Below are 27,079 nucleotides of genomic sequence, written 5' to 3' on the forward strand. Positions count from 1 at the left end.
TTTCTCTCCCAAAGTCTTACACAAACAGAGACGTGGTTTAGCCAGCTCCAGTTTTCAGCAGTGATCAGGCACAGGTTGTTCCAGCAAAACCTAGTGCAACACACTTGACTTGAGACTTCTTAAATTATTATGAGCTCTCACCTCTGTGAAAAGATAAATGAGCCTTCCATCTCTCAACTTATCCACACCATCGTTGCTGGGTACAAATACAGTAAAGGGGCCTGGTCCATCCAGTATCGCAGGCAGGTCACAGTTCTGCAAAAATTAAACAGCAAAGCAATAAAGGATTTCATCATGGATCTAGCATAAGTCAGTGAGGGGGATCTACCAGAAAGGGAGAGGAAACTTGAGGCAACCCACTAGAGACAACACTATTGAAAAGCAAATGTACACGGGAGGCAACTGGACACCAAGATGAGGCAGGCAACATAGCAAAGACATAAATGCTATAAAAACATAGCTTGGACAAGGAAGGCATTTTTGTGAAGGGAGCTAATGTGCACAAGGGAGAACTGGACTAAAGCTCCCTTGTGTACATATACAGAGACTAAAACCATATCTTTCTGCCCCAGGAGAAGAAAAAGAGAATCAGGTCTACTATCACAATTGCACTTAGTGAATTTTGCAAACAACTGACAGCCATCCAACTGAAACACAACACTAGAGCAGAGCCAGATGACTCTAGTGAAAATAAAAGGAAAATCTGTCCCTAGTAAAAATATCAACTAAATCAAGCCTGGGCAGCAGTCTCAATGTATTATAACCTGAGGATTGCTTTTGTTTAGAGATCTACGCCAAACAAGCAGGTAGCTTCAAGCTAGCTTGGCATAGACAGGCATGTTCAGAAATGAGGCCTTCATTCTTTGGGCTGACACAGAGGTCAAAAACTAAATGTGCTTTGGAGAAAAGCTCTGTGCCAGGTGAGAGGTGGAGGGGGGAGAACGAGAGGGTAAAGAGACCTGCATGCTCAACGCTCATGCCAGAACCGCTATAGGTGCTAGAACTCAGATCTTTCCTGTCCATTACATTTGCTTGTAAAATACAGAAAATAAGAAGTGGTGATTCAGAAAAAAGCACCCATAAAGAAAGCCGAACCACTGAAATGCATTTCAATGTTATTAAAAATTCCCATTAAAACAGTAGCCAGCTTTGCAATAGCAGCAGTGCAGCACCTTCCTGGGGCAAACAAAGATGCTTACCTCCAGTATAGTTTCAAATCGACTGAAGATCTCCATTGAAGCAAGGATCTCACCAATGGTTTTCTGCAAGAAGATACAAAGAGGAAAAAAAATAGCTGGGTCTGAAGCAAGGTCTGAGCACAAACTGGAATGCCTCTGTCTAGGTAATGTTCATGGATTGCCCGCTGAAGATCTACAGGAGGCCATCAGCCTCTGAATATTCAAAACCACTGTCTTGGTCAGTTGACCTAGCAAGGACTGAACCTGCAGTAGCTTAGGCACAAGCTCATTCCCATACACAGCAAACCAGATTTTCCAAAGCATCATGCACTTGAGCACCTTTCTGTGTACCTAATCCCTTCTGCAAATTAAATCAAATGAAGAGGCAATCACTCATCATCATTAAAACCAGAGACATACTACTTGCAGCCATATACGAATGAGATCTGGGCTTGCAGGCAGCAGAGCTGCTCTGTCATCTCAAGCCCACCCCATGCTTTGAGGACAAGAGTTTATTCTGCCACCTGCCGATGAGTCCCAGTGCTGAGGAAACACAGTCTGTATGGATACACCTGCGAACAAGGAGGAAACCGGTGCTTTCCTTTTTGCCAGGTTGCCTATTGAGATTTTTGTTCCATTAAAGGAGCAACAGGTGCTCTTTAGATATGCAACACTGGAAGCACAGAAAGACAAAGGTAACAGGATGAGTCACCTTCCAAGCACCAGAGCTAGCAAAGAGATGCTTGCCATCTGACCTTCATCTGCAGAAATCTGCATGTCTTTTTGGCAGAAAGTGCTTCTTGCAGAACATGCAGAGGCACAGAACATTTCCAGAGAACACTGATACTAAGGGATTTGCTGCCAAAAATAGCTTGTGTGATCACTTGCCTTCATTGCAAAGCGAGTGTCACAGGGAAAAGGAAATGTCTGAAGGGGTCCAGAGAAAGACAAAATCTGCAGGGAGCAAGAGTGAACTGCCTCTCTCAGACTCAGTGGCATGAAGCATGAGTTGGCATAAGGCTTGCTCAGATCCCAGCAGACAGTCTTCATTGCAGTTGGATCATGACAGTTGCTACCTGTACCCTGCTCACATCCTTCCCCTAAAACAGCTCCTGGCAAACCAAAACGCTTGTGCCTTCCACCCTGACAGCATCCCTCCGGCATTCTCTTCCAGCCACCTGACTCGCCTCCTACTCCTCTTACAAGACAGTGGATAAACATCACTCTGATTGTGGGACACAAAAAACATGCAAAGTTGCTTTAAAAGTTTGTATCCACCGACACATTTTGAACATGCATATCAGCAGTGCAGTGACAGACAGTGTTGCACTTGGTACCAAAAATTTACAGGAGCTGGTGGAGGAAAGACTGCTGGGCTGGCATCATGACCAGAATAGCTACCAATTCTTCCCTGCAGTTACCTAAGCCCCAGCTTTCCCACTGGACCTCAGATGCACCTTTTTGGAAAACATCCACTTTAAATCCTTGCACACGTCATGAGACTGAGAGCATCTTAAGTGACAACAGTCTTCAACATCACTGATGGGCACAATCAAACCCATATGAAGACCTAGGACTTACACAGTGGATACACCATGATCAGGGCACTTGAAATCAAGAGCTACTAATACTGAGCACATTGTTCCAGCTGTTTTTCAAACACACAAAATACAACCATAACACTACACAACCCTACTGTTTTTATAGTCTAATTACAATGGTGCAAAGCAAGTGCAGATTACTACCAAAATCCTACCAAACCCAAGAGCATGTGTCATTCTATGTGCAATTTTTTGCAAGAAGGTAGTTAGGTAATAGGGCTGCTTTTTGCATATGGAAATAAAATAAAAATGCTCAGGCAGAGCCATGTGGTAGCTATGGCAAAAGTACTTCTCACAGCTAACAAAGAAAAGTGCTTAGCCAAGGCAGAGACTGAACCGAGAACTCTTAAATCCCTGTCCACTGTCTTAAATTCAAGACATGACTTCAAAACACAAAAGTCTGAGGTGATTATTTGTCCTCATTTTACATCTTTTTAACACAAAGACAACCTTTCTGAGTATAATTTCAAAATGCAATAGAGATCAATGAAAGAAAATCTTAATCTGAATTTTACGTGAAAAATGCTTTTTTATTTATGCTATTATTTTCTTGTAAAATAAAGCTGAAAAAAGAGCTCATTTTCTATGAAAAGTGTGATCTTACTCAAAAAGTAGAACTCTCTACTTGTCCAAGCACTGTGAAAGCATCACTACAAGGTCTGTATCTAACTAGGGTAGTGCTATTAACTACTTTTAATGATATGCTGACATAACAGTGCCTAACAGGCCTTAACAGGAGTGGAAACAAAAAAACAAGCTTCACTGATTTAAGAAGTTCAACCACTGAAACAGATTTTTTAAAGTGTTTATTCTATTATTCCATAAAATAGAAGAAATAAGAATGTCTCTGTACCTGTGGGTTTCCAGTGTTGTCAACGTTGGTTTTTTTCCTTATAGAGTTAACAATATGTATAACGCCATTGGCTGCTGGTATATTTGACTGCAAAACATTGTACAGATCCCCTGGCAGATCTTGATATCGAAACGATTTGTTGTATATCTGGATAATAATACAAGGTTATTTTCTTGTGGTAAATATATCCATGCTATCACAACATATCTATAAACCAAGGCTCCATTCAGTGTGCTCCACCTATAGATCATCAAGGTAAAGACACAGCTGGAGCTGCTGCAGAAAAAGTAAATTTAAGGGATGACCTCAGTGTGTACAACAGATATCCCACCTCTATTCAAGTTTGGATAATATTTGGATCCTAGGGTACTTTTAAGTCTTATTACAGAAAGAGGATCCAATTCAGGACAGTCAGCTCTAGAACTAGGTTTGCCTGAGTGTGAACAACGCTTGGTCGCAGCTCTGGATCACAAAAACATGCATTCACCATCGACAAACTGCAGCCTAAATCTGCCAAATGCAAGAAGGGAGACACACTGCTTCCTGGGCGCCAGAGTACAGAATTTAGAGGCAATCCTGGAACTACAGCTTTGACTGCTGCTTTTATTAGCTTATAATGGCAGCAAGAAGTCTTCATAACAAAGCCAAAAGTCAGGCTCCCTGATTTATATGGTACTGCAGCTGACACCTGGTCCTTCTACATTGTACTACCATACGCTGAAGCTAAGTGTAATGTAAGCGTACAAAGCGTAACCTATAAACTAAGCATCAAGGTACTTGGTGCTCTAGCAAACCTAAATCTCTAATCCAAATCCAGGCAAATACAGCCTGCCTGTGCTTTTCATTTTGCCATGTGCATTTCTTGAATTGTGCCTCTCTGCTCTGAACTCCAGCTCACATCACTAAGGACTCTGGCTGAAACAAAGGAAGGGGAGGGCAGACTTCCCAGATCAAAAGACTCCTGAGTAAACAAACAGGAAAGGAACTTAAAAAGGGCCTGACAAGCCCAGTTCAGATTCCCTGACTCCAAATAGCGCTTTGTCCTTTTGATGCATGCAGGGAGCGTGTATTCCAACCTAGACCTCAAGGCCAAGGCTGGATCCTCAGAGAGGAAACATACGGCTCTCCCCTGGCCAGCTGTGAGTATGCATGCCGGAAAAGTGCAGGATGGAGAGAGAACAGTAGATGCTGGAAAACATGAGTCAACTGAAAAAGGAAAAGCGGAAAAACAGTCTTCCATATCGTAACAGAATGATTAAAAACTCTTTGCCAGGATGACTATGAAAAATAAAATAGAATGAGAAAAGTGCAACTGGAGGAGAAAACATTCAGCACATAGCTGTGTCCAAGCACACAATCTCCAACGAGAAGCATTCAGTCCAAAGAGAGACTTGCTGCCTCTCCCACTCCAGCCACAGGGATGCTGCAGTTGCTAACAGCACAGGGAAAAGGTCTCTTCTCCTGAATACATATACAAGCTCAGGAAAGACCATTCCCCAAGCTTAGGAGTCAGATTCTGGTTAACTGTCATCTGCAGGACAGGAGAAGCAGTTGCCTGGGGTGTCTGGCCTGACATCACATTGCTTTGGGTCCCACAAATGAGCTTACTGGGAGGCAACAGCATCTCTAGTTTGTGTAACGAGCTGAACGGAAAGAGAAACCTCTGGAGCTGTGAACACCTGGAATCCGGAAATGACTTCAACCCTCAACATAGCCTGTTGCTTGGAAAGCATCAATATGACTTTACAGCCTTTTCTTCCCACCTACCTTTTCCTTTTGCCCCATGACCACCAGAGCACATATCACAGAGTGCCTCTCTGGCAGCACTCCCCACAACTGACCTTGGAACCTACCGCACCACAGATGCAGCGATGCCAACATCTGTCTCAGATGTGCTCTGTAATAACAACAAGACTTTATCTTAAATACTACACTTAGCTTCTCAGAACTGAGGAAATGTAAACAACTTAAGAGCAGTGAAAAACAGTTCAATGTCATCTTTGTGTACACACACCACAAGGGGATGGTAAGAACCAAGAAGCAGAGAAGTCACTTGAATTATTTAAAACTAGACACAGCACTGTAGAATATCTAGCAAGAGAAGAACAGTTTTGCACTGAAAAGGAGATAGACTATAATCTAATAAATCTCCTACATTTCTAGTTCCTACAACTTGACGATTCTCTTAAAAAAGTGGAAACGAAATCCTGTTCTGATCACAGGCAGGCTAATTAGAGAAAAAGGTTTTCTGGTTAAGAAAGTGCACCAAGAGAATTGTACTTAAGCCCCAGTCAGCCCTACATGAAAGCAGTGATCTGGGACTTCAGTTTAGTTTGGAGGATCCTTTACCTGGCTATTGAATGTCAGCTGGTGTCCGGACAAGGTCCACAAAGTCTTGGTTTTTATCATGTCTTCTATCAAATGCAGACCAGGAACAATGTGTATTCTGCATAAATGCTCTGCAACGGTATCCTTTGGGGAGTAAAGACCAAATAAAGGAGATAAATGGCATGCTCTTTAAAAACCTCACTTACTAAAAGAGCCCTAACTGTACCTCTTTTCCAGCTAACACACACAGAGAAATTCTCAGCATATAAGCCTGACCTTCTCTCTCCATTTTTGGTTCACTGGAGGACCACTGTACCAGATCTTTTGCTTCTTTTTGTGTGTACACACACAAACACAGGGAAATTGATTCACCTGTGACTTCAGAGGGGTTCTCTACAGCAAAACCTATTGTATTTGGACAATTTTAAAACTATCCCTGCATGCCACAGATTACAAAACTTGCATAAAGTCCTCACAGACGGTCTTTGTTTATATTGGACCATGTAGGCAGTTGGAGGTGCTGAATTTATATTTGATTTCTTCCTTTCTTTTCTGGGCTTTCCATCACGGGCATTTGTTAAGACAATCATCTGTTAATACTGATTTAGATAGAACTGATCCTTCCTTGGGGCTACAGGTGGACAACTCAGGGGCCCCTTTCTGGTCTGTTTTCTGTGATTCTAGACACAGGGGCCTTACTCATTGTAGTGAAAACCTCTGCTCAAAAAGGTATTAGGAGATGGCTAATTCCTTGGCATTTGCAGCCGGGAGTTGCTCCATAGACTGTACATGAGTTACTGCTGCTGCATAGGTAGCTTGTGATCAAGTACCAGGAGGAGAATGACATTTCTAATACAGCTGGAAATGCAGTATTCAAAGCGGGTTATTTAAAATGGTTTATTTTTAAGACATTTCCCTTCTTATATCTGTGTGCTAGCTGAAAGCTAATTTCTATCTGAAACACAACAGGAATCTTGCCTGGCATGCAATTAAAATCCTTACTGCATGAGCTGCATTTGTAGCTCACATATGCTGATTTTGGGCTCTGTCATGGCAAAATGGCTTATGTACACTCTTGTCTTAACGATGGATGGCCTGGTTGTGGGCTTGTCTATGAAAAAACTACTGTAAATGAACACAGCTTAATTAAAAAATAAATAAAATGGTAGTACGACCTGTAGGATGTACTTGTTGACGCCCAGAACTCCCTAAACTCTTATTTCGGCTTCAACAGTAGTTTTCTCTAGCCCTGTCATCCTTGCTGACCCCATTAGTAAAATGAGCTCTTCCCAAGAAGTCAACACCATACCCATATCTGGGGCCTGAACAAGGAATGGCCAAAATCCAATGCTTGGATGCAGATCTCAACCTCTTTTCAGTATTCAGGAGATCTGTGTGCAGAGCTTTGGACTGACCTCTTGTAAAGATCAGAAGCATTTATAAAATTCACACAGAGGCTAGGAGTCTTAATCCCCTGCAAAGTTCAGATCCTACATTTTTGCTCAACATCCAGTGTAGCTTAATTAAGGGATCAGGAGTCATTCATAACTTTGTAGGGAGTGACCTCTAAACATGTCCAACAGCAGAAGTCAATAGGAGAAGAATTTGACTACTGCTGCATGCTTTTGAAAACCCCACTCTGAAGCAGTGAAAGCCACCTAAATTTTGAGAATAGTCCCACACAGGAGGTAGGAGCTTTAAATGAAGAATGGCCAGAAGAACTTAAACTTTCTGAGGTTATATTCCCTGACATTAAAAACAAACAAACTCTGCGAATATTGAAGGGAGAGATAGAGATTTTCAAAATGATGCCAAGGATATAACATCCTCTATGACACTGCAACTTGACCAGACAATCAACAGTCTTCCCAAGAGACTGCTTGCGCAAGTACTGCCTTCCAAAATTTCTCCCTCAGTTGTCAATTAGTTTTTATAGCCTGCAGAAGCCAGGCAGGAAGAAATCCTAAGATAGCAAAAACTTGCTAAAAGCAAGAAAACTTACGTTAAAGTTCATTTTATCGTGAATTGGAAGAAGGGACGGTACAAAGACTGTGAAAGGCCCATATCTGGTCAGCAACACTGAACAACCAGAAGCTGTAAAAACAGTGGCAACATAAAGTAGTTACTTGGCATACGGTTTAACTCCAGCAATGATTATTCCTCAGGTTAACAACATAATCCAGTCTACCTGTCTTCAGCCTGATGCAAGTGACTAGCATATCTTTGCAAGGAACTGGAGGAACTTTGGGATTACTAAGGTATCACAGCCCCCCTTGGTGGCTGTTAGCTTTAAGTGCTCACCCACAAAATTGCTGAAGGATTGCTGGTGACTTCGGTGCACTTTGGATCAGTGCTGAAGTTTGCAGAATACTCACAATAATTTAATTCCCACATTCTTACTACTTTATTCTTATGCTCTCAGTCTTGCCCTTGAGACAACTCATTTCAGGCTGTCATTAGGATTAACAGAGACTAAATGCTTCCTGAGAAGCTGCTCTGAACCCACAGCAGTTAGCCTTCACTCTGTCATCAATGGCCCTTCAACAAAGTCCACATCGGCAAAAGCTGTTGGATATCAAGTTCCACTGCACACTATTTAGGAACCCAGATACCTTTGAGCAGTTGCTGATAGCACAAATGATCGTGGAAAACGTACAAAAAACGAGTGTTGGTAACACTGGTACGCAGAGGGAAGAGGGATATTCATAAATGCTAATCTGAGTTTTGGGCCTCCTCTCTATTCCCCTGTCAAGTCAGTGGAGATAGAGAAGACTCTGCAGAGAATAATTTGGAGAAGGTGTCTAACAGAAATATGCTTTATCATGAGCTAAAGGATTCTTATTCTTTCCATGGATTACAAAAAGGCAAAAATTAACCTTTGCAGATGCTAAGCTTGCAGTACATGTGTTCTCAAAGTTTGCTATGCTTTGCAAAACAATTCCTCACTTAAAAAGTACAACAGTGCACAAGATAAAGTCCTTTCATCTATATAATGGCCACTCATACATAATATGAGCTGGCAAGGGGACTCTTTAATGGCTTAGGTGAAAAAAACAAGTAGATGTTCCAGCGGTCTGTCTGGATGAGGATCCATGGCACACCAGCCTCGTGTACACAGATACCTTTGCTCACATACTCAGCCCTAGTTAAAAGATTGCTGAACCTTCAGCACAAATCCGCAAATTGGAGGCACACTGGTGGTTTGAAACAAAGGGGTTTGAATCACACCCCCGAGCCATATATTTCCCTTCTTTTGTGGACTGACGAATACCAAACACTCTTCCACATTGATCTTTGCAACAGTTTCCTCAGTTCACAGTCCAGAACTGATGAGTTCAGATATATGACTTGTTTGATTTTGCAGCACATGGTCATACACTGTGAAATAAATCTATCACGATTGGCAGCTTTTAGCCTTTTGCTGACATACTCTTGTCCCCACCTTTGCACCATTCCCTAAACAAATTCAGAAGACAGTTACCAAACATTTTCTTGGCGACGTTTAATTTCCTAATAAACCTTCCTCGCAAATTCTGTTGATTTATTTCACTCATGAGATCTTTATAGCAACTTCTCCCATCTCCAATCTCCCCTTCTTTACAGACACAGCTAAGAGACAAAAATGAAACATAACAATCCATTATAAAGCAGTTCTCAACAGATTTGACAAATTTGAGGACAACATATCAATATCTACATTTGGAAGATGAATCCCGACTTCAAGGTGTAAGTAAGAACTTAGTACCTTCTGTCTAAACGAAGTGACAGAAAAGAAGATGGACACTTCTGAAGTGCAAGTAAATTTGAGATTAAACAAAAAGGAGGAGGATGCTTTCCCAGATATAATCAACATAAGGATTGTCTGCTCTAGAGTAAATTCAGTGCACAGATAGCCACAATATATTCATCAAGACCTCTCTATTTAAGTACTCAGTCAGTACCAGTCAAAAGAGCAGCTGAAAATTCAAGGTCGTGTATAAAAACCAAATGTGTACGTGAAAATCCAGCAAATAAATAGCTTCTCTGTGACACCTCAACTTCATCATATCTCAGTGAAGTGTCAGTCCCAGCACAGCAGCTAGCTGTGGTTCATCTCAGACTTACTGAAAGCTTCAGACAGGCTAATGACTTTTGCAGAAAAGCTTATCTACATGTGAAAATCTCTGTCCTGATTCACATGGATTTATAGTCATTACTCAGAAACTACTTAAGATTACTAGCTGATAACCACGTTTTTTCCTGTTTGGGTTTTGTCCAAGTATCAGCTCTGCTTCTGCTAGTTCAGGGATGCAAAGATGTGTGGGACAGGGGATGTATTTGACATTACTCCAGCCTCAGAGGGCTGAGTGCCAGCTGCTAAGGAGCAGATATGCTAAAGGCAGGGATTGCACTGAGCACAGAGTCGTGCCCTTCGCTGGCATACATTCAGAGGAGGAAGCCACTGTGTTTCTTTTCTGGCCTGGAGCACATAATGAGCAGGGGAGTGCTAGAAGTTTTAGCTGCACTGAAGAGGAAGGATCAAGGGGATGGGACTGTCCTTTCTCTCTTCCGTCTCTTAGAGAAGCTCCAGCTTTTCTTGGTAACACACAAAATCCTCTGTGAAGCTTTGTCTGGTATTTGGGAGGCCGTTACGCCAAAATGATCTTAGATCTGGCAATATTCCCATCTAAGGGGTATCAACTTTTAGGTGTTTTGCTCCAAAGAGGACGAAACGACGTCTGGTGTCTCTTCCCTCAACTCCCCTTCCCTGTCATTCCACAACTCTAATTTCTTTCTTGCTTACAAGGCTGAGTGACAGAAGAACCAAAGATTTAGCCCTCAGAACCAAATGTGGGATTTCTTAGAATAACACACTAACCAAACAAGAGTCACACACACACCTTTTAGGGATGGATCATTAACTGAATAATATCTTACTACCACCACCAATTTGCTGAGTTACCCCCTCCAGTTCACATCACAGAAGACTCTCCTGCCCCAAATTTAAAGCATCTTGTGATCCACACGCCAAGATCTACACTCACTGATGTAAAACTTCTTACTTTCAATGGGATTATTACAAACAGGCTCTTCTCAAAAGGTGACTCTGGTACATTATCCTCCCTTAGGTCTCTGTTCCTTCAGCATAGCCAAACACAACTGCCATTCTAGCTGCAGAATCTGCTTCTTTAATAGCAATCTTTAAATTGGCTCACCTAGGATTCCCCTGGGAATTAATTTCACATGTGGAAGTCATGTCGCAAAAATACTGCCGGCAGTCATTGGGAAACACAGAACAGCTTGCTGAAGAAGTTCTCCTACTCATACCAGGCTTGCAAACACAAGATGCCTAAGAGATGACAAAGCTGTGATTATAATTCTGCATTCATCATCTCTTACCCAGTAAGTAAAAAAAAAAAAAAGTAAAAAAAAAAAAGAGCCAGTGATTTCCACTTGCAAAATGTGAGGATAGCAGGCTTGATGAATATGATCATGAGCCTCATTGGAAGAAGTTCTCACCCGGCTGTTTTCAGATACATGTTGCTGACATGCTGTTTTTGCACTTACCTCTCCTGGACGTTTGTAAACACAGAGTGTAGAGTTTTCTGGGCAGCCTCCATTGTTGTCAACACAGGGGTTTATGGGCTGGCATATCTTCCCATCTCCTTGAAATCCTCCTTTGCAGGTACATTCATACTTTCCTGGTCCGAGAACCTTACATACAGCTGAGGGGGAGCACGGTGAAGAAGCACAGGGATCCTCAACTGCAAATAAAGAGATGAGAGGTGAAGGAGTATCCAAATTTTTGTTTTCAAAAGAGCATTTGCTGTGACACTGCAGAAAGCCAAGGGCCCAGGAAGAATGGAGGACCAGGAATTTATTCTATTAAACTTCTAAAATTTCCCAGGCAAATACGTAATTTCAGAGTGCAGAGGGTTTGGATTTTTGAATTGGAGGAGTTTGGATGAGGCATTCCTCATATTACTTCAATAACACAAATGTCAGTAACAGTAGTAACAGAAAGAAGATGCTTGGAATTATTTCTGATTTTCCATCATGTCTGAGAATACCTGAAACTGGAGTGTGGTCAATTTAACAGCTAAAACTGCAAAAAGCCAGTGAAAATAGAGCTATCCATTGCTAGCTAGTCACATGTATATTATTGACTTTCTTTTAACAAACACAATTGACAAACTTAAATTTAAATCACTGAAGAAACACGCAAATTACATGCCTTTACGCATTATCTAAACTGGCACAGACTCACCAGTATCCTGCTATTGTGGTTATTCAGTACCTACATACAGGCAAGTGCTGGATGGATTCCTGTTAAAGGGATTCCTAAAAATCAGGTCCTTAAGCCTCCACAGTTAGGTAGACTGTTGTAGTCACAGTCATCAGATCCATGCAGAGCTGCAGAATATTTTCCAAATGGAGGACCATTTAGGGTCACAGGGAAGTCTGTCACCTTGGCAAGTGGTTCCACTTTTTCTGTAGCCCGGTTTGCAGTCACACATCGCCGTCTCATCCTTTACCACACACTGGCTGTCAGCCTCACATATCACGCCTTTGCAAAGGGGAAGTTCTGGAAACACACAGCAAAGAGAATTTTCCCTTTGAGCATGAAGGGCACTTCTGGAAGACAAAACTTACCTCACAAAAGAGAGAAAAGGAGGACCTACTTCATTTCCAGAGAAAGAACAGAGGCACAAAGAGATGGTACATCTCGGCCACTGTCACTTACGAAGTAGGGAAGAGACCCCGGCTTTTCCCTCTGTCCAGCTCTCCTGTACTCTGATCATCTTCCCTCTATATTCCCAAGTTATTTATCCCTCTGGCACCTCCATACACCTAAGCCCATTTCATAATTTAGCTCAGCTGCCCCTTTCCAGCTACCAGTGCATTTACCTTGGTCACATCTGGGGCCAGTGTAGCCTCCATAGCAAGTGCAGCTTCCATTTCCAGTGACACCACTGTTGCATTCCCCATGCACACAGTCACAAACTGCAAAAAATGTTCAGAGCACACTTAGTTCCTTCTAAGAGAGAAGCCATGTCAGCTGGAGCTTACAGAGGACATGCTGCAAGTCCCAGGCTGAAGAGGACAAAGTGTTGCCCTGTAAGAGCAGTCTCAAATGCAAAAACTTGACCAGCTTTTCAGATGTGTGTTTTAACATTCCACTTTTCCCAGTCTCCTGCAGTCCTAGAGCAAGGAAGAAGGGAGTGTTACGACAGCCTACTGCACTTGTGATCCTAGCATTGGTGTCATCCTGTGAGCTCTTGCCCTGAGACTACAGCTACATGGATCTACATGGATACAAGGGAACCAGGCAATAAGACAGCAAGGGCTTCTGTAGCAGCTAGGCTGCACTGGCCAAAAATTGCTTCATAAAATAAAATAAATGAGAAGTAGCACTGTGTGTATTAATTTGTAGAGAGGGCAACAAGGAAGAAGCTGAAAGACAACTGGAGCAGTGACAGGAATCTGAAAGACAGTCGGGAAGGGAATGTGGGCAACTTCAGGGGATGTGGGATGTAGGTAACATGGGCTAGTTAAAAAGAGACAAGAAACTTCAAAGCCTTCTGGGATAACCCTGGTAAGGAGAGAAAGTGAAATTACAGTAGGGAAAATGGACTGATTTGAGTGAGAGACCAGAGTCATTTGTCTAATGGGACAGTGAGGGAGATTATGTTCATAAGACAGGAGCTACTTGGCAAATGACAGCATGGCCCTGTTCCCCTGAGCCAGTGCTTACAGCTGACAAAACCAGACGCCTGATTTTCACACAAGGCCACTTGATGAGTCGTAGGTGATAGGCCTTAAGAAGAAAAAAGTTGGTATTTAACACATTTCGGTGACAATTATATGGTCAAAGTGTAGGCCTCAGACCTCCCATTGCATCAGTCCAGCACCCTCATGGGAGACCAGAATCTCAGCTCCTTCCCAATGAACGAACCAAGTAGCGTCATATCAGAAGGACAGAAAGATGAAATGCCAAGATATCTGCTATTAAACACTGTCAGATGGCATCCCCTCTTCCTCTCCAGCACCTTTCCCCACTCAGCCTCCCCCTGCTCTTTCCTTGCTCTCAGGTACTTTGTGGTGGTTTCATCTGAATTGCTCATCCTTACCTGACTGACAGTCTGGGCCAAAATGATTTTCATCTCGACAGTTCTGGCAGGCAAAACCACTGTATTGTTCCTAGAAGAGGTGCAAAATGTACCAGATGTTATTTTTCTATATCATTGCATTGTTCCAAACATTGTCATAGCTCGAAATCTCTCCTCACTTCTGATTTTATGTGACAGCTGAAGCAATACAGTAAAGAAAATCGATCTGTCCAATGCTCTAGTAGTATCAATGAGTCCTTGTGGCACAGAAGACCACACAGTAAGCCTACACAGTGAGGACATGCCAGTTTTTGTCACCAGCAAAACTCTGATGGGCACTGAGGAAACAAAGTCCTGGTCACAAATAGACAGAAATGTACCAGCTGACTTCTGCTATCTCTCTGAGAAATAAATTTGGAATGGGACATTTGACATTGATTTTATAGGGCTTGGGGACTTTTAACATATATTTTAATGATTTAAGGGGTATTTGAATTAAGTCCAAAATCAATTGTTCTCAAAGAGTAGTCCAAGAAGTAGGATTCTAGCTTATCCTTTGACAATGCTTTTATTTAAGGATGCTATAAAAACGTACGGTTCATATCAAAGAAAGTTTGAAGTCTGACACTAATCTGTTAAGCTAAAAATTTTAGAAACACTGCTCTATACTATTCACACCTGCATGAATTATTTACACTTTTGCTGTACTAAGTCTGAACCTGCAGTGAAAAAAATACTCCTCTGCACTCAACCCTCTTTTTGGCATCTCTTGCTTTTCCTGAGAAGGAAGGATCTGACTACCAAAGTGCAAGACCAGTTCATTTGGAAAGTATATCGTCCAAGTATGCAAAAGGCACAGCCCTTTAAGAACCAGGTGCCTCAGCGCTTCTTGCAGCTGTAGACAGACACAGATTATTTCAACTGATCAGAGGGTTAAATCCCACCCCAAGCAGTTCTTCCTTCATTTCTTCCTAGCGAACCTTCCCAACTCCATATCCTCACCAATTAGTGTCTTAGTGCTGTATCCAGCACTGATTCTCCAGAAAAACCACAGACATTGATGCTGGAATGAAAGAACCTTCCACGTGGAAGGCCAGCCTTCACCCAAAGCACCTGCACAGACACTATACAACTCCTTCTGAAAAAAGCACATCACCTTCAGAATAAATCGCGCACTGACCTTGCAGATGCAGGTCCCATTTTGCTGTATACCATCCAAGCACGTCCCATGGCCACTGCAGGGATTTTCAGAGCCACCTGGACACTCTAGGAAACGAGACAGGCCAAACAAGATTAAACTGCAAAATCAGCACTCCCTCGCCCTTTCTTTCTCCTCTTCCCACAGGCATTCCAAAAGCAATGGGCTCTCAACCAGCAAAGTCCCTGCCTCATTATCCAATGTGGCTAACAACGTCCCAGAGCTGGTGAAGATGGCCAGGAATGGCACCAAGGAACAATCCAGTTGCCATCTAAACAAAGAGGAAAACCTGCATCTATTAAATCACTAATGATTTTATTTTCCTATTGTAGTAGTTGATAAATATTATCCACTTAACCTTTAAAAAAAGGTTAAGAAAGCTCCCAGGGAGTTGTAACTAACCTAATTTCCGCAAAAGTACTAAACATTTTGGGGGATCCAGCCACTATTTTCAGTCTGCTAGGATCAGCGAGAGGTGGTATCAAACATATGAGGGCAGTTCTGAAACTCAGGACAGATGGGAGTCTGCTTTTCAAAGATATTGAGCATCTGCAGTTTCTGCTGACTTCACAAAGAGCTGGGAATGTGCTCAGAAAAACATGGTCTATGTGTCTTTGCAGTGGGGTACCTCCAAATTCTAGAGACTATTTTGAAAACTTTAGGTGTGGGATTCCTCTGACCAAGCCAATCGCTTATTCAAACCATTTCCATGTGAAAACAGACTCAAGCAACCTCTCATTTTCTGCAGTACTGGAGAGTCTTCTCCATATTCCTGTGATTAGGCAATCATATGAGAACTGTTTGGCTTGGTATATCTTGGTTTTGGATTGTTGAGACAAGAAGAAACAAAACCAAACATTTGCACATCCAATTATTTAACATGAAAGTGAATGAGAGGGGTGGAATTGCTAAGTCTTTCCAGTGGCTGAATTGCTGACTAGCTCCAAACTATACAGAAGCATACATGGCAAACACAACCCAAATTAAAGGGACATCAGCAAGAAATATCTTCCTCTTCCTTTGGAAACTTTCTTAAAGAGGAACAAAAAAATCCCTTTCCAAAATGTTCTTTTTTAAAGAAGAGACAACAGGAAGTTCCACCAGAGCAGGTTATGTTATGTGTTAAATGTAAGGGGATCCAACTCTTCTGAAGCAAAAAGGTTCTTTCTCGATTATCTTCTGACCCTCCTAGACAGATAAGGGAGATCTTGTGAGTGTTCACAAAGCAGGAAGGGGATATAATGAAAAGTAACCACCTCAATACCTACATAATGTCTTACGTTAAAATTAGTTTAACCTATTCTATAGCTAGAGACCTCTGTAAAGAGATGAAAAACTTACCATAGCACTCTGTACCCCAGAATCCTGAGCAGCATTTTTTCTCCTCAATTTCCTTCTTACATATGTGATGGCACCCTGGCTGGGAAAGCGTGTTTTCTCCTAACTTGACAGTGTATCTTAAAAAGAACAATCCAAGATTTGTGATTACAGCACAAACTTTGGGCCCAGCATAGTTTTTATGAATTGGTATTGACCACACACTTGTTGGAGGGTTTTTAAGCAATCATGCTGAGGACTGTGACAGACTGACGTGAGAAACGAAACCATATATGCAGAGAGATCCCCCCAGGCAGGAGGCTGGATGCTCATTTGTTACCTTTCTGTTGCACTTTGGACCCAGCTTAGAATCTTGGTCTTGAGCTACAAAGCCATACACGGGCACACAAGAGTTTTGTTTCCAGCACTCTCTGGTTACGTCTTCTCTAAGGAAACCCATTGGTTTGAGCTCCAAATACTGGTTACAAGAATTTTGCCAGGGACTGGGCATGAGATAGGACCCTGGACAGTTTGATGGCATCAGGACAGAAACTTTGGATGCTGGAGAGTTAGACAGCATAGAGATAGAGTTAGGACCTCCAGGGTGACTCAAATTAGACTTCACTCCCGAAAGAATCTTGAAACAACATAGTTTTCTTGTAGGACTTGTCCCTTTCTGTCTTGCACTGAAGACTCCAGATTGGGATGCTGGAAATTTGGATTCAATACCTGTGTTATTCACTGATTCTCCATGCGATCTTGAACAAACCACTTAATTATTCAAGAAGGAGCATCCTTCCCCTTTTCAACCCTTCATCCACCACCTTTACACACAGTGTAAGCCCTTGGTGGCACAGCATCTCTTGTTCTGCATGTATGCAGCTCCTGGAGTTGCACACGTCTATTCTTGGGTCTGTACAACCACCACTACCACAGCAACAGCAGAAAACACTCAGAAAAGCTGGGACTCGCACTATTCTTACACTTCATTTTATTTTTGGCACAACTTCCTTTTCAAAAGGAGCTTGGAACTTCTCTCAGATAGCATTGTCCCTTTTGATTCCATCTATCTCCTATCTGTGTCTGTGATTACTGCAAGACTGCTATAGCTATTTTTAAAGTATTTCTACAGAATAGTGAATCACAGAAGACAGTAGACAATGGAGTTATATATTCATTGTTAACATTCACTACTGAATATATATGCAAACAATAATCTATAGTGTTTTGTTTTGAGAAACTTCTTGGCAAATTCAGTTTTCCCTCACCCTTTTCCTATTAGAGCCAAGCTATAGAAATGCATCCAGCTCAACAGATCAGCAAAAAAAAAAAGAGCAAATAAAGAGCAAAGAAAACAAGAACAAGCAATTCTCTTAAGGATAACTAGGAAGGTTAAAAGTTCAGAGGATTGTTGCTGGAAGATGTGAGGATATACAAGGGGAAATACCATTATATTCTTTCCCTAATAATCCACTACCAAATGCTGGATCTGAACAGGTTCCTATGCAAGACAAACCTCTGTTTAGTTGCTACAGCAGGATTAGGTAGCTCAGGTTGTTCAGGGCAAGGTAAAAGTAATTATTGTGTAACTTGTTCTGTGTATACAAAACCTTTGCCCAGCAAAAAGGAGACAAAAATAACAAGATCGGGGCCATACATACATTTTTATGCACCTGAAAACAAAACTGCTTAGATCATTAGAGCTGCGAGTTCTCAAAACTCCTGCCTCAACTGATTCAGACCCACCATACTTCCCCTAACAGCAGCAGTCAGGCCAATTTTCTTTCAGGTGCCTCAAAAAATGGGGGCGGCTGCTGTTCCGCTGAAATGCTACATTCCTCATTCACAGTTGGAGGCCTGAGGAATGAACACTCAAACTTCTCTGAGGTTTTTAAATGGCACAAATACAACAACATGACTATTAAATATTCATATAATCAAATATATGTGTGTGTGTGCGTGTGTGTGCGTGCACATGCATTTATGTATGTGTGTGTGTATGCGCACGTGCATGCATTTATATACCAAAGGTGTGGGGACTGGTTGTCATTTTGTTCCCCAGTCAATAAGGATCAACAGTATCATTTGCTCCTCTAATTTTACAGATAGCCGTTTCTCAAAATCACAGAAGTCCTGAGGAGAGGGAACTCTAGGGACTTCTAGAGGTCTCTAGTCCAATTTCCCTCTCAGACTGGGACCATCACCAGCAAATTAGTCGTGGCTTTGCCTGGGCAAAGGTTTTTGCCTGAAAACCTCTGAGAACGGAGTTTCCACCTCTCTCTGTGACCTGTCCCAATGGTGCACTACCCTCCCACTGAAAATCTTTTTCTTAATATGCAATCTGTCTGCTGTTACATTGTCTGGCACCACCAAGACGAGTTTGGTCCTACCTTTGAGTTTCTCGCTAGCCCATATCAGAAAAGCCTATGTTGAAATGCATGGGAAAAAAACTCTGCATTCTCTTGAAGGCACATGTTACTCCTCATACTGCAGGATGCAAGAAAACCTTAACATGAATAGGAGGAAAAAGACTTACCTGCAGTCCCTCACTCCTAATCCCTGGGTGGTCTTTATCCAGCCTCTTGGACAAAACATTTTAGAAGCTGCAGCACAAGCAGTACATGCTGTATTCAAGGTAAACGTCATCCTGACATTGCATCGCATGGATTTTAACTTAAAAAGAAAAAGCAGAATGGAAATAAACCCCGAATTACTTTGTTACCTCAGCCATTCATCTGGTCAGCCTTCAGTAACTTTATTAACGTTGCACCATTCTTGAGGTGACCAACAGGGAGGGCACTGACCAGCGTGGCTTCTCTGTGATACACCACAAACTCATATGGGCTAAACCACGGTGTTACGTTGATGCACATTACCCCACTTGGACCTCAGCTAGAAGGCAATAGGGCAGATCACACCTATCTACAAAATTAAATTTAAGCCTTGATTCATCTTCGGGAGCAGCCAAAGTTGGCAGGTAGTACACCTGACGGTGCAACACAGAACAGCTTCTATTTTCTTTGCAAATGATGAGGATTGCTTTTTCCCTGTCAGATTCAAGCTTATATTTTTTTGCTGTAAGCAGCCATGTGACATTAGAAGGAGAGATCTTTGCCATCATTTTCCCTTCCCTTTCCCTTTGCCTCACCACAAAAATTCTAAACATTTCTAAAATAATCATAATCCTACTCTGTTAATTTAAGCTGATCTTTTTGCTGTAAATGCTGTAGCAGCATGTCAGAACAAGCCCTAAACACTGCAGAGGATGCAGAATTAAAATGCAACACAGTATTCCTGTTTTCCATGCCAATGATACAATTCAGTGCACTGTGATTTCATTGCTCTTCCATGGGTCGGAAGAAATGAAGAGGTTGGTTCAGTCTGTTCCCCAGAGGCCAGGAGCTGCTCATACAAGTATTGCTTATGGCAATTGTCTTAGAGGAGGTGCGAGGGGGAAGGTTTAAAGGGAAGTTGCTCTTTACCTGTCCGACCATCTGAATGGCCCTTGATGTTTTGACCTTAGGTAAAAAGGACCTCATAAACACTGGCAAGATCAGACAGGACACTTATGCAGTTGACATGGCTGGTTGTAAATTCAGCACACACTATCTAACCAGAAAAATTTCTCTCTAGTGGCTCAGGCTTCCTCACAGGGTTTTTCCATACCCCTCTACCCTCCAACCTTGTTTCCCCAAAACAAAAGCAGCCAGAACAGATGAGAAAAATATAGCCTCAGAGAGAATAACCATCATTGCATGCCAGCCTGTGGTTAAAGCTCATGATTTTACCACAAAAAGATTCCTAAACTCTTGGAGTCAAGTAAGTGCAGGGGAACCTCAGCACCCTTTTCAGAATGTTTGACACTCATGATGGCAGAGAAAAGCTGGGAGGCATGAGCTGTGTTTACCCCAAAAGGTTACCAACTGGAAAACAAGCACAGCTGACCTCAGCTGCTCCAGGCAATTAATTTTCTAAAAATAAAAACATTAGATCAAATTTTGGGTGGAGGCCTTGATTTGGGATTTTTTTAGGACAATACTGAACAACGCGGTTAATTGGGTTAACACATCTCACATGCCCACAACTCCCTATTTTAGGCTCCGATCAGCAATCTCAGCTCAGCTCTGCTTTCTCTGAACCTAAGCAAGCCCAAATGCATGCATTTGCCTCAGGGAAAGGGAGGAAGCCTGCTGCTTCCCATCCATTATCGACAGCTCAGGAAGGCACTCCCAGATGACAGCCAGCAGACTTCTGTCAGGAAAACCTCCTGAGAGATAACCTTCAACTCCCAGCTCTGCAGGGATGTCTTCCTGGAACAGTTTCCTGACTCACAGCCATGTCACCTCTGCCTGGAGTTGTTGAGTATTTTCCCATCTTCATGGATTCATTTTCTGCAGCCAACCATGCAGGGAATGCTGTCTCAAGAACCCAGCATCTCCCGTGCCCATGGTGGCCCTTCACAGGGCCATTCATTACCACTTGTGCATCTGTTTCATAAGAGAAGCTCACAGTCCCAGCTGGGTCCTGCCACCAACAGGCCTAGCTTTATGGCCTGTAAGCCAGGATCCCTTCAGGCCCCCTGCACTTCGGGACTTTGGCTCCCACATCTATGATCCCTGTTTGCATTCTGCTCTTTCCTTCTTGGCTGAGCTCTAGCTGTTCCGTTCCTGGTGTCAGAAGAAGGCTTTTCTTACTCCACAGTAGCCTACATTTCCTTTGGTGGCAGAATCCCAAAGGAACCTGTTATGTCAAGAACTCTCTTCTCTGCATTATAAACAGCTCAAAATAAATCTGAGATCCACCAACCCCACCCCTCCTTGTCCTGTGAGCCTCAGCATTACTAATTTTATGCAGCAGGAAAGAGATCACCTTTGCTGTCCCTCGTGCTTCTATCCCATTGGCACAAAGTGCGGTGAGAAGAGATTTCACCTTTTCATGGAGCAAAACAGAAAAGACATGGAGCAAAACAGAAAAGACAGGTGATATGGATGGATAAAGGAGGTGCTACCTCCACAGTACTCTGTCTCAGAAGATCAGCAGTGCCATCAATAGGGCAGGGAAGAAGCATGTCCAACCAGCTGATCTGAGTACAAATTAGGACTCCAGGTTGAAGCTGGGATTTTGAAAGAAGCCAGATAAAGCCAGGAATAAAATTCTGACAGAACTGTTCATCTCTTGCCTCCCTGGTCATATCAAATCCCAGCCTTCACCTTCACTGACACAATGTCTCAGAAAAAGGAATGGGAAGATCCCTGAGAAAGAAATACAGAGGTGGATGCCCTCCCGCGAGCAATGGGGTTAACACTGTCATAATTACATCACAAACCTTTACCAGGTTCCTGAGCTTCCCAATCTATATGAAAGAGACTACACAGACAGCAGAGCACAAAACTCCCCGAAATTAAAACCCGCCAAATCTTCCATTTCATCCTCACTTTCAAGCCTCAGGAGTTGGCTGCCAGATATAGTTAGGCCGTTAAATGTGTCACTTGGACGAAGGCATCAGCTTATTCAATTTTTCTTCTCTTTCCTCACCTGTGTGGCCCCACTTCTAAATGAAGATGGACACTGCGGGAGGAGAAAGGCTGTCACTCCCTGTTGGCTTTAGTTATTTGCAACTCATCTTCAGCACAAAAATAAGGCCTCTAAGACAAGACAGTTTTTAATTCCCCCTACCCTATCTTCCCAGGATACTTCATGAGGTTTAGGCTGCTTTCCAGTAATACCTTCCCCTTTTTATAAGGAAATATGCTTGTGTCAGCAGCAATAGGCAGGAGGAAAGGGGAAGAAAACAGCTGTGTGGAAGATAAAAAAAAAAAAAGAAGAAGAAGAAGTATGTCCCTTTTCATCAGAGTGACAGAACTGATGAAACAGTCACTTTCTGGAAAGTTTTGCTTCCTAGAAAAGCAGAAGAAGAGGGAATCAAGAGACTGAAACGCTATGTTTTGGATACACAAGATTTGGAGAGGATTAAAGTTAGATAGAAGTTTAAGTAAGTCAGAGATGGCTCCTAGGACACAGCATCACTTTAAAAACAGTGATACGCTGCTCTCCTGGGCTCAGCTGTGACTGTTACTTCCGAGTTTGAAGCCACCAGAGAGCAAGTAGCGAGAGGGAATGCCTGCCTCCCTGATGTACCAAAATTGCCTGGCGGGCTGAAAGTCAGGGAGGTCCAGAGGCCCCGCATGGCGTACGAGGTGCACCCTGCACGGTGGCCACAAGAGGGAAAGCGGGTGAAAAGAGGCACTATTCTGATCAGATCATGTTGTCAGCCTGGACTGTATTGTATCACACTCTAGGTACAAAGCAAGGAAAAGGAAGCTCTGTAACAGCTCCAAAATCAGAGGATTTTGAAGCAGAAGAGATACAGCTGCAGCCAACAGAGCCCACACTGAGGTTTGTCTTGCCAGGGCTAGGCTGTCCTCTCTCCCTGCATCCACTCACGACCTTGCATCCATGTGCATGAGTGGCCACTGCCTTCTGCACTTCGGTTCACACATATCTGGGCTTCTGGATGCCCTCACATTTCCTTCCCCCCGCCCCCACTCAGGCAAGGATGTTCCTTACTTCAACAAGTGTCCATGATCCCCTAACTCTGTCTCAAGAGTGTAAGCTGGGAATTTTTTTAGGGGGTAATGTCATTCCCCTCATTTTCTCCTTTTCTCTTTTCCTCTTAAACCATAACACAAATACTTCTGCAAGGCAACACTTACAGAAAGAAAGAAAAACACATTGGGACGTCAGTGTTTGGCTCCAACAATCCTGGGAGCCAGTTCTGGAAACAGTCATTATCTAATGAATCACCAAGTTTCCAGTGCATTCGCCCTTTACAAAACAGAGCTGCATGCACATGCTTGAGTCATTACAGCCATGTAACCCCTCAAGAAGTTCTCAGTAACCATTTAGTTGAACAGACTGGTAGCTCCTGGATACAGAAGCCTTTGAACTTGTCCAAAGATGCAACTTTTCAGCACGAGGCTGAACAATCTACTCACAGATCACATAAGACCAAGTTCATCTTGACACCATCGCAGAGGTTTTGGTAATCAACTAGCTACAAGATCCACTGTTGCAGTGGGGTATTCCCTATCTTGCGTCCCAGCTGCACGGAGTAGTGGAGGCACAGGGATGCGCAGAGCACTCCCCTCATTCCCCACCTGCCCTCCAGCAGCCCAGGCCTGGCCTCTTCCCAGCAGGAAAAGTCTTGTGATTCTCACATCTGCGGCATCTGCCTCAGCCCAGATAGTACAAAGAGGTATAGAAAAAACAAATCAGGCTAACAGATTTGCTGCCATTTTTGAGCCATAGAATCAGAGCCTGGAGGAAACTTCTCCAGCAAGTATTAGCTTAAATATCTCTTTTCTCTCTCAGTACCCCCTGCAAGGCTCCTGCAAGCCAATGGAGGCATCTCATGGAATCACAGTAGTTCTAGCGCAATCAAATCCAACAGCCATCCTAAAATATTAGGGAAGACTTCATTAGACCCTTGCTTCTCCCTGACCTCCCATTATATCCTTTTAAATGTTTCTTTTCTTTCCCCAGAAGAGCCTTTTGGGGAAACAACTCTAAAACAGGGTTATTCTCATGGACTAAATAAACTGCTCCAGAGGTGACTCAAAACATTTCCTGTCTCTCTGAGTGGGTACTCAGTACCTGATGTTTTAACTGTTTCAGTGCCAAGCCAGATCCCTCAGTGATTACAGAAATCACTTACAGGGATTACAGAAACACAGTGCCTCCAAATCGAAAGACCAAAATTCTCCTTAAACCAGCTGAAGACATGAGCCCATGCCTCTCAAAGCGTTAGCACGTTGGAACCCATTTCTGTTTCCAGATAAATAAACAACACCAGTAGAGACACTTCTTCAAATCCCATTTGTGCTCATGTCACTTCAATTATCCTACAAGCCCAAAGGTATTCATGAGGTTCTTACTGACTGTATTTGCATGCTTATAGCCATTTGTGGCCCTTTAAAGGAAGGGTCTGTATCAAAAGCATCCACCTTAATTCTGACACTCAAGTGCCTTTTCAGGGCTCTGCCTTTTTCTAAGTCTTCCAGACTCAGTGGCATCTTCCTTAGCAAAGGACTGCCTTCAGAGAATCACAGAATGGTTGAGGTTGGAAGGGACCTCTGGAGATCATCTATGCCTTCTCCCCTCGAGGCCCATCTCAAGGGTTGTCAAGAAAAGACAACCTTTCCATAGCCTAGATAGCTCTAGGGAATAAGATTTCCAAATGCCTCTCACAGTTTCTGATTTTGCAGGCCAGTTCATTCCTCCAACAGCAGGAAACAACAGAGGCAATGGAAGCAAACAATATAATACGAATTAGCATGCATTCCAATCTACTGAACGTAGGACGTCTCACCAAGGAGCCTAGACCACAGATCTACAAAGGCATCATACATTCTTCTAGATGCTGCTGCTAAACACGAGAACGGAGTTACAGAAGTTGAAACAAAATCAAGCCATGGAAAGTATTCCATACTCCTCATGGGGGAACTGCTGGGAAATGTATTTGAAACAAATGTATTTACCCTTTTCCAAAGAAACAATTTGGATGAGATTTTTGGAATTTTTTTTAGAAAGTTCTCATGGGACACTTGGGGCCTGTCCTGCCGGATGCCAAGCTCCCATCACGCGTACTCAAGATAGCAGAAGACAAAGATAACCAGTCCTTTCATATTGCCACCTTTGCATTCAGTGCTGATCATCAATAGAAGTTTAATTGGATCTAAAATTCAAGCAAGTCTCTCCAACCTTAATTTCAGCTGTTTAGTTTAGACCACACACACATGCACTCATGAGCAGAAAAGGTATGTTACAGTCTTAAAGTTTAATTGCAGATGTTATTCCACACCTAACTAAACGGAAATGCAAAACAGAGGTTTTAGGAGAAGTATTCTGCAACATGCAACCATCCAAATACGAACAACTGTTCTACAAACATTAAACTGCAAAACAAAGACTCACAGACTTACCTTCTGACTCTGGCACTCAGCTGTGGGAGTGAAACATGCTGCTATGAAGAAAAACAGCAACCCAGGAGGATGCATTTTCATAGTTTCTCAAGCAGGACCCTTTTCACGAAAGGGGTGGCGATAGAGGCTGCAATTTCTGTAGCATAAGACCGCCTACTAAGAATCAGATCCAAGACAAATCAGAGGTTAAAAGTAAACAGGGAGAGATCATTTTCACACTATGCACTTTAGCTGCAAAGCCTTCATAAGTGTTTCTGCTACTTCCAGTGTTAAGTCTGAATCAATCCCACCTTTTTCTTTCTTTCTATTCTTTTTTAAACACACAAGTAGAACCCCTTAGTAAAAGGTTTACTCAAAACAGGAACATCTACGGATTTCCTCTTACATATCAGTTCAAAACAGAAGGAAGGAAATCCTTAGTTTTCAACTAATTGGAATGAAAAGAGGTTAACTGTATGCTTAACTGAAGGCAAATCCAATGGGCAAACCTAAATATCATGAACTCATGAAGGGTAAATTAATTTCATTTCACCACTGATGTGAATGTGTTCAAAACGTCTCAGACAAAAGGTACACCCAACCATTGCCTCTCCCAGGGTACACAGGAGCAAAGCAACGTGGGTGATGTGTCCTGTACTTCAGAGCAATAACATAAGCATGTCCTTTCGTTCCGTCCAGCTCTTTGGGTAGGGTTTGATATTTATTTAAAATATTTGGGTTTCTCAGTAAGAACAGCATTACATTTTGTAGGTGCTGTGGCAGCAGTAGCAAAATGGATCATTTTCCAAACACCTTGCTGACAGTTCCATGAATCCAAGGAGCATTTCCACAGCACTTAGAGTACGAAAGCCTCAAAACGTGATTAAGAGGAGACATGCTAGCCTGAGGTATGGTTTGCAATTGAATTTCTCCTTTTGAACATTGCAAACCACTATGAATTGATTATTGACAGTTTTTACAGGGACTTTTCCCCCTTGTGCTGCCAAGAGGACTTGCTATATGGAGCAGCCTAAAGACTGCTTCTGTTATTAGCAAATGCCCTACTGGGCAATGAGGTACCTTTTTATTTTCAAGTTATTATTAGTACATGAAGATGCATAAATAAAACCAGGCTAGGAAGCTACTCTCGTGTTTACATAAATGAGAGTATTAATTATTCCCCTCCCACATGCATACACACAAAGATATGCATGCTAATATATAAAGTATATCATATGTAAGAACTGTTATACTTACCCCTGCTGCTAATTGTTCTTTATCTTTCCCTCCATCCTACAGAGAGAGGCAGCATGATGAACAGCAAGCAGTGTTATATATCCTGCACGTACAGGAAGCAGGTAAGGCAGACATCCATCCACTGCGACCAATGTGAGAAGTACCAGCCCACAACTCAATCGGACAATTCAGCCCACTTGTCCTGTTAAAGGCCTGCGCTGTAACAGCAGCCCTGGGACAGTCGCCGCCCCGACCGACAGCCGCTCCGGAGGCCAAGGACGGAGGGTTTGCAAGGCTCCAGAAACCTTTTCACACCCT

At 42.7% G+C, this 27,079-nt stretch overlaps 1 protein-coding gene across 2 annotated transcripts in view; it reads right to left on the bottom strand.

Moving 5' to 3' along the window:
• STAB1 (stabilin 1) overlaps positions 1-26,857 on the bottom strand; it is a 68,404-nt gene extending 41,547 nt beyond the window's left edge. The window contains exons 1-16 of one of the 2 annotated variants that reach the window (XM_064518703.1): positions 26,783-26,857; positions 25,547-25,702; positions 19,102-19,238; positions 16,590-16,705; positions 15,231-15,316; positions 14,072-14,141; positions 12,849-12,944; positions 12,409-12,525; positions 11,508-11,704; positions 11,156-11,289; positions 9,442-9,569; positions 7,963-8,054; positions 5,982-6,104; positions 3,633-3,779; positions 1,200-1,262; positions 142-255 (exon numbers count right to left, since the gene is read on the bottom strand). In XM_064518703.1, coding sequence (XP_064374773.1) covers positions 142-255; positions 1,200-1,262; positions 3,633-3,779; positions 5,982-6,104; positions 7,963-8,054; positions 9,442-9,569; positions 11,156-11,289; positions 11,508-11,704; positions 12,409-12,525; positions 12,849-12,944; positions 14,072-14,141; positions 15,231-15,316; positions 16,590-16,705; positions 19,102-19,238; positions 25,547-25,627 — 1,701 coding nt within the window. In that variant the 5' untranslated portion in view covers positions 25,628-25,702; positions 26,783-26,857. Of the gene's footprint in view, positions 1-141; positions 256-1,199; positions 1,263-3,632; positions 3,780-5,981; positions 6,105-7,962; positions 8,055-9,441; positions 9,570-11,155; positions 11,290-11,507; positions 11,705-12,408; positions 12,526-12,848; positions 12,945-14,071; positions 14,142-15,230; positions 15,317-16,589; positions 16,706-19,101; positions 19,239-25,546; positions 25,867-26,782 lie in introns of those variants that run through there. The other variant, XM_064518702.1, reaches the window with a different exon arrangement.
• Between the last annotated feature and the right edge of the window lie 222 nt (positions 26,858-27,079).

The sequence above is a fragment of the Dromaius novaehollandiae genome, chromosome 12 (genome assembly GCF_036370855.1).
Source record: "Dromaius novaehollandiae isolate bDroNov1 chromosome 12, bDroNov1.hap1, whole genome shotgun sequence".
In the NCBI taxonomy this organism is placed as follows: domain Eukaryota; kingdom Metazoa; phylum Chordata; class Aves; order Casuariiformes; family Dromaiidae; genus Dromaius; species Dromaius novaehollandiae.